The sequence below is a fragment of the Hipposideros armiger genome, unplaced genomic scaffold (assembly GCF_001890085.2).
Source record: "Hipposideros armiger isolate ML-2016 unplaced genomic scaffold, ASM189008v1 scaffold_406, whole genome shotgun sequence".
NCBI classification, from domain to species: Eukaryota; Metazoa; Chordata; class Mammalia; order Chiroptera; family Hipposideridae; genus Hipposideros; species Hipposideros armiger.
In genome coordinates this window covers 167,432-178,750 of record NW_017731756.1, presented here as the reverse complement: position 1 = coordinate 178,750, position 11,319 = coordinate 167,432, and the positions used below count along the sequence as shown (strand labels likewise).

Below are 11,319 nucleotides of genomic sequence, written 5' to 3'. Positions count from 1 at the left end.
CCCGATAGCTTATGACAGCCCACTGCAGCTTCACTGCAGCCTACACTGTCACCGGCGGCTCACGGCAACCCAGCTCCAGGTCAAGCTGTTGTTCAGCATCTTAGCTGTAGAGGGCAGTGTCACTGGCCCTTATGTGGGATCCGAACCGGCGCCCTGCTGCTCAGAGCCGGCATCCCAAGCCAGCTCTTAACCAACGCGCCACTCAGCCGGCCCCTGAGTCCTCAGTGTTTAACTCTCAAACTTGACCACATTGATCCTCCAGCAATTTGTCAATTACATTTTATGTTTTCCTAGGAGTACCAGCTCCTACTCTGGTCAGGGTTGGGGCCACCTCCAGAGATTCCCACTGCACACTACATTTCTCTGATCAAAGCACTTGTCACCCTGCTGTAATCCCTTCTTTGCTTGTCCTCCACTAGAAAGTAAGTGCCATCCTTACAAGGGACTTGATTTTAGCTGTGCCTCCTATTAAGTATAAAAAGTGGGTACCAAAAATCATAGAACAAATGAAAAAATACTACATTTGGAAGCATTAGAATGAATTGTGATGCTGTCTTTTTAGAGAAATCTTAGCATGTTAGAGGCTAAAAAGGAGAATGATTGCCACTCAAGTGTCAGCCTTACTACTCCTTTAGCAATGGCAATAATGCTATAATGGTAGGACATGTCCGTTCTCAGTAATTCCTGAATCAAGAAACGTAGATGCAGCAGGACATCCGGCACGTCCCCTGAGCACATGGTGGAAAAAGCTGGGGTTCTGTGGCTGACACTACTGGGCCAGCAGATAATCCCATTGAAGAAAGGTTTTTAAAAACCTTTGCTGAAGTAGCAATTCTTTGGCTCTTACCACCAGTATGCAAAGAAAGGTGAAGTGGAACAGCTGCTATGGGTGTTTTCTTCCTTTCTCAAACCTCCTAAAAGAGGGAGAACTTGAAAGTCTTCTAACTGAGTGCTGGGAGGGGGCAGCTGATGGGTTGATGATCAAAGACTCCAGGTGTTCGGCTGAGACTCTCAGTCTCCAGGAGAACTCAGGGGAGGTATGAATGTGGAAAAGGGGGAAGTGATATGTGGGGAAATCGGGACAGCTGAGTTCTAAATCCAGGCTAAACATAGCAAAAATTCTTGGGGTTTTGCCCATTTAAAACTGAAGGAGAAAGATAGCTTTTCCTGTTTTATGTACCTAGTGATGGCACGGTTGGGCAAGTGAGGTATTTCACAAATAAAAGTCTTGGGAAAACGGATACGCTGTGCCTCAGTTTCCCCAAACAGGGAGGAAGAACAATGTCCCTTCTTCTTAAGATCGATAAGACAGTTATTTCAGTCGTACATAGGCTTTCTTCTTAAAATTGGATGAGACAGACATGAGTAGGGTCACTTGAGAGTGCAGCCGAGCGAATCTCACCACCATCCTCCTGCTGGTCCTTGTTTCCCCGCTCATCCATCACCCTCAGCAACCATCCTATTAAAATAACTTACAGGTTTTAATTTAAATCAGGTATTTAGTTAAGGTGGAAAGAAGAATTTATAAAAGGCATTTTGAAGGGAGTTGGAGGAAGTGGGAGGGGTTAGGATGCTTGGGTACAGGTGCTTCGAAAAGGGCCTCCGAGCACAAGCCTGAGAACATCTAGGGAACTGAGCTCTTGTGGCAGAAAGAGTAACTGCAAAGACTACAACAGAAGAGCTCAGAATGTTTGAGGGGGTACAAAGCCGTGAGTAGTCAGAGCCAAGCAGGAGAGGGGCAGTAGCTAGTTCATGGAGGGCCAGAGAAGAAGTTTGGCATTTGCTAGTAATAGAAGTTACCAAAAGGTCCCAAGCAGGAAAGTAATATAATCATAACTGTTGCTGAAATGATTACTCTGGCTCCCGAGTAGCCAGTGAATTCAAAACAGCAGAAATGAGTGCAGTGTGACCAATGGGGAGCCTGGAGTTGAGGCTGGGAGGCCAGTTAGGAGGCTGCTGTGGCCTTCCTGGTGGAGGTGTGGTGATGGCAGATGAACTGGTGCAAAGTCAGGGGCTGGAGACCAACTTTGGATACTACATCCCACAGTTCTTATTTTGGGCTTGAATGTGGAGTGTGAGGGACACAGAGAAAGCAAAATAAGAGTTAGTAGGTGTTTAGAACATTTGTCAGCTGACTCGCCCGCTAACCAGATGGATGAGTGAGTGAACCTTCCTTTCCTGCAAGACTTCAGGGCTCCCCAGTGACCAGCCATCGGCCAACACTCCTGCTCTGTTTTTACCTCCCTGAGATAGAAGGACAAAATACTTACCCTCTAAGGCTGTTGGGCAAACAAAATGGACAATACTGACATCAGACTTTCTGAAAAGAGACAAGTGGAGGCTCTGTGAGAGGATGCAAGGCCCTTCTCGATGTTACCGTTAGGCAAACACACAAATTGAATACAGAATAGTCCTGTGAGGTAGATTTTGCTATTATCCATTTTACCGAGAAGACTGAGACCTGGGGACTTTGTATGACTGGGCCATAGTCACAGCACCTGTGCATCACCCAGGTGTGGAGAGTTGGAGGTAAGCAGCTACAGAATGGGGTCAGTTGGCATCATCCTTGGAGATGAGAGGAAAGAGAGGTCTTCATGCGTGTTAATGCCTGGCTTTCTCTCATTGTGGTTTGCTTAATGCATGTCAAGAGGGTAAACTGGAGAGGGGAAAACCCCAACACACGTGTAGCCTCAAACCTCCTTGGAAGTGCAGTACAAAGATGTCAGTTCCTCTGCCAACCTGGGGCTGGGGCTGAAAGCTGGCACCCAGGACCGCTGATGCTGACTTCACTGTGATTGGAATGCACTGGGGCTGGAAGGGTGTGAGGGAACTGAAAGGACCAGTCATGCATCAAGGCCCGAGGCCTTGAGGAGAGCTCCACTTGACCTTTAGTTGCTCTGTCACTTCTGTCAGTGCAGAAGCAACACAGCTTTGAATAACGTCCGTCCTGGTCCTTGTCTCCTCCTAGCACTAGACACAGGAAAGGGAAGGAGTGAAGGTGCAGGTGGTGGACTTGCAGCCTCTCTCAGACCAGGACGGGGAGCTGCCTGTGTCTCTCCCAGGTTAAACCATGCTATCTCCCTCATCACAGGCTGGCGTCACAGGGGGAGCCCAGTTCTACCCTGTGAATCCTCCCTAACCTGTGCACATTTGTTCTAGGTCTCTGCCATGCTTGCTAAGGGTCTGAGTGGACCTTAGTCATCTTAGTATCCTCAATGCCCATCACAGGGCCTGATGCCCGATGGGGATTTGCTGAGCCAATGGATAGATTTTCTATACGGGTCGAAGGCTCCAAGCCAGTGTGCCCCATGTCTGGCTTCCTTCAGCAGCTTCAGAGCCTGCGATCTGGGCCTCTGATCTGGCTGCTGGCTGGCCCTGTGGAGGAGGTAAGGCCATGTCAAGGAAAAGTGACTTTCCTTCCCACTGCTGAAGGTCCTGTGTCCTTGAAAAGGAGCAGCAGACACAAAAACCAACCTCAGGGAACATGCAAAGGAAATGCCTGAAGGGAACATCGCTGAAGGGGGGCAGCAGGACAGGAGCCTGGGATCTAGACCCGAATCTGCAACCAGCAACTGTGTGGCCTTGGACAAGTCACTGAACCTCTCTGTGCCTCTCCTTTTTCATCTCCAAAATGAAGAGGCAGTATAGTAGGTTTAGGGAAGGTGGGCTGTGACATGGCCTGATTTTGAATTCTAGTTCGACCACTTACCTGCAGCAAGCAACCACTTAGATTTTTGAGCTTGGCCTGGTTACACAAACACCCCAGGCCTCAGTATTCTCATTGGTGAAATGAATAAAAACATAGAGTTGTTGGGACGGTTAATATAACTAATATATATGACTATATATATGTTTTAGGACACTGCCTGGCATCCAAGAAGTGAGTTATTATTATTGTAATATTTCCTTTTTTAAATAGCAAAGGCTGCTCACCAGGTCTCCTGGGGTTTTGGTGATGATCCCTGACATCATGAATACAAAAGCTAGGAGGAATACAGCAGGAACCTGGTCTTTTTTGCCTTCAAATCTGACAGGAAATTTCTTCTTTCTTCAGCGGTGCCAGCCACCCAGCTCCCCGCCCTAGAGGACTGCTTTTCTAACAAACGGCCAGGCCACCTTGGCTGCCAGGTCCCTATCCCAGAAAACAGCAAATCCCTGTCTGCCTCAGGAAACCACTGGGTTTCTTTTTCATTAACAATCTCAAGGTTTCAGCTACTAGAGCATCTAGAAAAAACATGACTCAGTTAGACCCTGAAAATTTAGGCTCTTTCCAAATTCTGGGACTCTCAGAGAGGAAGAGAGAGCAGCACAATTTGGGAGCTTCCGCTGAAGTTCAGTGATGCCCACTTTGCCCTGGGAGGGGCTACTGAGCACGTTCAGGGGCTGGGGGAGGAGTTGGGGTACAAAGGCATACAGTTTTCAAAGCCTTTTTCCATTAAGTTCAAGAATGGGATGAAGGATCTAAAAGTATTAAGAAAGGGCCAGCCAAGTGGCTCAGTTGGTTAAGAGCTCGCTCAAGAGTGCAAGGTCTGAGCAACAGGGTCGCCGGTTTGATTACCTGCCTGAGCTGAGTTGCCGCTGAGCTGCCAACAGGTGGCAGGATAAAAGTATTAATAAAGAAAACCTGAAACCTATAATACTTAGTTTGTCAGATTCTCCTTTGCCTTGAATGGTACACTAGGTCCAAAACAGCCAGAAGACAGCTACTTTAAGTTATAAATGTGCCCAATTGGCCTCAGCCTGGGCTGCAATTTGACATCAGCTCCTAAATCCCTGAGGAAACTTCAGGGAAAGAGGGGTGCTTAACTATCTGTCGCGGGTCCACATCTTTTCCTCTGCACTGTTCCGAACACCAGAAAGTGAAATCTAGCTCAGATCCATCACTTCTGACCTGATTCTCAGGCAGAAAATGTTGCAGATGCAGGCAATCAGTGCCAATTGGAACGCTGGTGCAGACTTTGACCCGGAAACATCACAGGCACCGGCAGCTTAGTCCCTTCCCCTTTAATCCCATGCCCAGCAGGAGGCAGCTCCCGGATAGAGACTTGCTCTTAGCACAGCTTCTTCAGTCCTGGGAGTGGGGACTGAGCCATGCTGCTGCCCTTTGCAGTTAATTGTTCAGATCAGGTTCTTCTCATCACCTTTGTCCTCATAAATACCATTGTTCTGGTATTTAATATCAATATCCATCAACCACCCAGATCTAGATACTTCCAAATACAGGTGAATCATGTTCTTCTAACGTTGTCTTCCTTTCTGAGAATCTTTATGTCCATGTCCCTCCCCACCCCCTGCCGCCCCCAAATTAATAACCCAGATAGTTTACTACTGTTTAATCAGGTTTATCCTCATCCTAGGTCTCCATTAATAGAAATAATTAGATGCTAAATAATTATAAGAACCTATAATCAGCAACTAAAATATTGAAGGAGTCTACGTCCCATCTGACAAGGCAAACCCGTAGATCCGTCCTGAGAAGTGACTATTATTGGGTTGCACCTGCTCACAAGTGATTCTCTTTGGGAGAAAAGGCATCTCAGAGGACAGAACCTGTCCTGTACCAGAAGCTTAGAGGCCTAATTTGTTCAGAGCTCAACCACTTACTCTAGGACCTAGGACTTTGTGTGGAGCAATGAAGGGGCTCCCTTTCCTCACTGGCAAATCATGGGTGTTGGTCTAGACCAGCGGTTTTTAACCAGGGTTAATTTTTACCCCAAGGGACATGTGGCAATGTCTGGAGATAACTCTTGGTTGTCACACATGGCCAGGGCCAGAGGGAGAGGGGTTGCTTCTGGAATCTAATGGGTAGAGACCAGGGACACTGCTAAACATCCTGTGATGCAAACGGCAACCTCTACAACAAATTATCTAGCCTCAAATATCAATAGTGTCAATGCTCAAAAACCCTAAGCAAGTTCAACAGTTTCCTAGTATTCCCTTGGAAATGATGGGCTCCCTTTGGTCTCCTTGAGGACCACGAAACCCAGGGCTGTAGAGCTCCACCTGAGAAGTGTTACCAACCAGTAAGGCCTTCCAGCACCATTTCTTTCCAGAACATTGTCTCGTGCGCTGAAATTCACTTTAATCTAAATGACAGAACTGTTATTCTGTAATAAAATGCTCACATGCTTGTAGACCCTCCCCAAAGAGTAAATGTTTCATCTGGCCCTTCCGGAGGTGGGTAGGTGGGACAACTCCAATGAAAAAGCAATAGCTCCCTCTCTCAACACTCACAAAGTCCCAGTAGTGGTTTTGGTGCCCTGCCACTTACATCTCCATTCCTTTAGGAGAAAGAAGCTGAAGACAAACAGTAATGGCGAAAAATAGCCAGAAGTCATCCCACTTAAAGTTTATTTCATGTGATTCGCAGCATGCAGTGTACTTTCTTGGGGAAAAATTTTTTTTGTCTCAGTTCACATTATAAATTAATTCACAAATATAGAATTGTATTAGAAACAATATTTATAAAAGTCCATGATTTTTCATAGTGGATAATATCCACTGAAACTGTTTTTTTGTACACACAGGATGGGGGTAGGTAGTATCTTTGGTTGTCTTGCTACAGGTATACCACAGAGATATTGCAGGTTTGGGTCCAGACCATCGCCATAAAGTGAGCAGCACAATACAGCAAGTCATCTTTTTGCTGGTGGAGGGTCTTGCCTTCAATTTGTAAAAAATGGTAACTTCTGTGAAGTGCAATAAAACAAAGTATGCCTGTATATCATAGTTAAACATAATGGTGATGTTACTTACACCTCAATAAACTATTTTAGAAAATAATTTTTTGTAAGTTATTTCAAAATAAAATTTTGAGTAATGCTCTAAGAGTCTCAAAAAAGAATATACAGGGAAAACTTAAATTTTTTTTACAATGATACTCTTTGTTTCTTTTTTTAAAAAAGTTAAAACCCCAAACCAACAACATGGTACAAAGGCAATTCATAGGACATTATCTTCACCTTAATGCAACGCTATTCCAATAAAATCAGCTAACACTTTTGGGATTAAGTTCAAGCAGTGACTGAATGTCTGCTATGTACAAGGCCAGCCACTCTGCTGGACACTGGGAGGGTGACCATAAAAATTATTCAAATGAAGACACCTCTCGAGCAGCAAAAAAAACTGCTAAAAATAAATTACGTTTTTAAAAAATCTTACCACAAATGGTTTATTAAAAGTCTATAAAAATTCCATTTAAAACTACTTTTAATAAAATTCTAATGCTTTGTTTTTGAAAATATGAAATTCAGGACACATGCTAAAAGGGACAGGACACCAAATTAGCTAGGACTGTGGTCGCCCCAGGCCTTAGGAACATGGCAGTGGAAGTGGTGTCTGTCCTCGCTGCTCAGGGGAACATCTCAAGCATTATTTATTTCCACCAGAATCTTTGGTCAAATGTGATCTAGCTCATTCCTACCCTCTATATACTATGTTTGCCTATGATTGCTGGCACCTTTATTTTTCAAGAACTAGAACACAAAGTTACAAGCACCAGCTCTAGAGCCAGAATGCCTAGACCTGATCCTGGCTCCATGACTTACTTACTAAATGTATGGCCTTAGGTGAGTTACCTAACATCTTAGAGTTTCACTGCCCTCAGATGAAAATGAGGGCTTGTAATAAGACCTATCTCCCAACGTTGTGAGTCAAGTGTCTAGAACAGCACCTGACACACAGGTGCTTGCTCGGGTAGTTTTATTGCTATTAGTATCTACCATGTACCAGACACTAAGTATTAAGCGGAGGTGATTCATGAGCTGGATATAGCTCAAGGATTGTGGGATTTCCTAGTACAGCATTTTTAAAACTTTAATTAGTGACAAAGAATTCAAGTGGAGGTTTCCTATAAAAATACAGATATCTGACTTTTCCAGGAAAATCAGAATGGTGCCAGGCAGCAGATAACTAGCCATCCACAACCGCCTTCAGCTGGTCAGTCCCAACCACTCCCTATTGCTCAGTTGCCAATTGCTATCTTTTTCCTACCCAATAACTTCTTTCAGTTGTTTGTTTAGCTAGCCTGTGTACACATTTGAGCTTGTAACCCTGACATACGGTGATGAACAAAACAGACATGGTCTCTGTCCTCAGGTACTATCCTAAAACAGAGTGGGGTGGATTTCTCTCCAGGGAGATCCTTATCCAGAGAAACCTGTAAAGGCTTGCTGGGTTGTACAAAGAGTTATCCACTATACCCAGGCTACTCCTAGCGTGGTCAATGGACCATAAGGTCACCTGGGAGCCCCAGAGAAATGCGGAACCTCAGTTCCCATCCCAGCCCTACTGCCTTGGAATCTGCATTTTAACAAGATCTCAGGTGTGCATGTTCAAGTCTGAGAAGTAGCGCTCTATACCTCAGAGCCCTCCCGGGGGTAGATGAGGCTGTTGACCATGCTGAAGTTGTAGAAAGGGGGGCTGAAGGGGGTGCTTTGACCCCCGCTGGTGCTGGCAGGGAAAGGGCTATAATAGGAAGATCTTTGGCTGCTGCCATTGCTGGTGCTGTTACTCAGCTGCAAGGTGTCTGGTGAGGCTTCCGAGATGGAGCTGGGGGAAAACGTGCTGCTGGCGGGCAGCTGGGCCCCCTGGATCCCAGGGAGGTGGTGGCCTCCAGGGAGAGCTCGCTGGGTGCTCCCACTGCTGCTGACACTTAAGGTGCTGAGGCTGCTGAAGAAGGTGTTGAGGCAAGGGGTGGAGTTGAGCATGGGTCCTCCTGGAGAGGAGACAGTACTCTTGGTGCCCTCAGGAGGCTCTGGGGACTGGGAAGGCCTTAGCAAAGCAGAGGGGCCGTCTCCTTCTGACTTCCCACCCACTCCCGACCCTAATCCTGAGGAGAGACCTTCTTCTGATTTTGATGTCCCTGCAGCCACCGTGGAGCTGCTGCTGGCCTCAGAGCGGCGCTTTCGCTTCCGACGGAAGTTCCCGTTGTCAAACATCTTCTCACAGTTTGGATCCAGGGTCCAGTAATTTCCTTTCCCTACGCCGATGAGAAAGAAAGATGTTAGAGAAGGACCTAATTTATGCCTTTGTATTCAGCTTCAATTTCTGGAGGAGTGCAGGCTTTCATTAAACGCTGACAAAGACACTCAATCCACATTCTTCACCTTCAAGAAATCTGGAACAAAGATGTTCTGGCCACTTTCACCTCCTCCTGGCAGTATCTGCTACTTAAATCTTAAGACCTAATTCTACTCACAAGCCACTTTTAATTAGCCAACACCTTCCTTTCTAGATCCACATGGAGTGTCCTTGCAAAATCCTGGCGCTACTTAAACTTGACCTCCATTTCTTTACTTACAAATCTAGGGTAAGAATGATACCCAACTCATAGGTTGGCTGTGAGGGTTAAATGATATCTCTGCATAGTAGCTGGCACACAGTAAGCAGTGCAAAATAGTGTCTGTTATTATTTGCTTAAAGTGTATAATATTCGCCCCTAAAAATATAGTTCACTGGAATAAGGCAACCTCAAATATCCGATCCTCTGCCTTGCTGAACAAAAACGACAAGAGTTATTACTGAACAACCAATGGTTTTAACAACGTCTTGGGTGGCACATATTCAGAGAACAAGGGAACTTCTCTCCTAGAGTCTCCATCTCCTCCTCGCCCTGGGCAGGAGGCATCTCTTCCAAGTTTTCCCTCCACTGGGTGATCAGGGCCCCATTTAATGCATGTGATGCTAGTCTCCTACTTAGAAAATCTCACTGAATTTATCTAGCACAATTGAAGTAAAAGAGATCTATAATCTTTGAGGATTTTATTTCCCAACAGCTCTTTTCACTTCTGGTTAAAAAAATAAATAAAACATAAATCACTGGCATTTGAAAGTACTGCTAAGCATTTATCTTGTATTGAGTGCTTTACATGCATAACTTCAGTTACTCCTCACAGCTCTATGGAGATAGGCATTATCACCTCCATTTTTCAGATGGGGAAACTGAGGTGCAGACTGGTTAGTAACTTGCCATACGCGCAGGTAAGAATGGTAGAGCCAGGATTCAAGCAGGCTGGCTCTAGACTCCGCATTCTTAACTAACCACTGTGTTATGCTGCCTCCACAAACTAGCATTTTTTCACCGACATTTTCTGCAAATAGTTGCAGAAAAAAATTATTCATATAATTACCATCTAAATAATAATACCTGCACCTATCAGGATATTTATATTGTGCCACCTTGCTACCAAGCACTTCGATACAAGACACTATCGATCCTTGAACTTGTTAGCAGGTCCACAGGAGTATACATGGAATTTACATGATAATCTCAGGTGATTTGGAGGCCAGATCAGGAAGATGCACCTTCTATGTAACTGCATGTCTGGTCCAGTACAATAGCCACTACACTAGCCGCACGTGGTTGCTAGGACTCGAAAAGTGGCTAAAGTGAGATGTGGTGTAAAACACATGCAGGATTTTGAAGACTTGGTACCAAAAAAGTAATGTAAAGTATCTCACTAATAATTTCTATACTCAATATAGGTTCAAACAATATTTTGAGTTACTTTAAAAAAACGTTAAAAATAAGTTCACTGATTCTTTTTACTTTTTTAATGTAGCTACTAGAAATTTACAATCACGTGTGGTTTGTATTTCTCTTTGAAGTTACTAGGAATACACCAGAGTATTTACATAATTTACACAAAATCCTGGATCTCTGTAGTGTGCAACTGAACCAGTTTTATTTCCCTTCTCTTTTTCCTATCACAACTCTGCCCCCACCTCCCTCGCCCTGGGCTCCTTCTGAAAACCCCAATTCTGTTTCTCTCGTTTTTTGTAGCTTTTCTCCACCTCCACTTCGCAGGTAGCCCTCCCCAGCCCTGGGCTTAGTTCAGAACAAAGCAAATGCGGGGATTTCATTTTTACATTGCTAAATAGTTAAGGTACCAAACCCACAATTTGCAGGACCCGGCTAAAGTTCTGTGATCCCTCTGGGCCTGCCTCATGTCTGTGCCACTATCCTCGAATCCTCTCTCTCCAGGTAGGCCGACGGTTTTAGGAAGGACGCAGTGAGTCCTTACGAAACTGATGCAGGGAGGAAGTGCACCTACGGACAGCTCGAATGACCTGCTGTTCCTCTGGGTCTCTCATCACCTCTTTTGTGACATATGATGGGATTCTCAGCTCATCTGAATCCCTTTATAGTCATCCCTTATCTGAGATACCACCGTGTTCTTATTCCCAATCTACCTCCCTGTAACTTGACCCTCCCTTCAAATGGCCCACAGGTAGCTCCCTGTTTGAAGAAACGGGCTTTTTCCTTTTTCTCTAACTGGCCCGCCTCTGCGTGTGTGTGTGTGTGTGGGGGGGAGATGG

At 45.3% G+C, this 11,319-nt stretch overlaps 1 protein-coding gene across 1 annotated transcript; it reads right to left on the bottom strand.

The window, feature by feature from the left end:
* Window positions 1-6,507: 6,507 nt before the first annotated feature.
* FOXI3 (forkhead box I3) lies at window positions 6,508-10,031 on the bottom strand. The gene is made up of 2 exons (XM_019663820.1): window positions 9,971-10,031; window positions 6,508-8,980 (listed from the first exon to the last, which is right to left on the bottom strand). Exons 1-2 carry the CDS (start codon window positions 10,029-10,031, stop codon window positions 8,355-8,357), a joined length of 687 nt encoding a protein of 228 aa, XP_019519365.1. The 3' UTR covers window positions 6,508-8,354.
* Window positions 10,032-11,319: the final 1,288 nt, after the last annotated feature.

Bases quoted from the DNA above. Each gene is read 5' to 3' on its own strand.
- FOXI3 (XM_019663820.1), bottom strand. From the start codon at position 10,031: ATGCGGAGTCTAGAGCCAGCCTGCTTGAATCCTGGCTCTACCATTCTT. The intron at 8,981-9,970 runs GCAAGTTACTAA...TCATCGGCGTAG, and splicing joins CATTCTTACCTGCGCGTATG to GGAAAGGAAATTACTGGACC.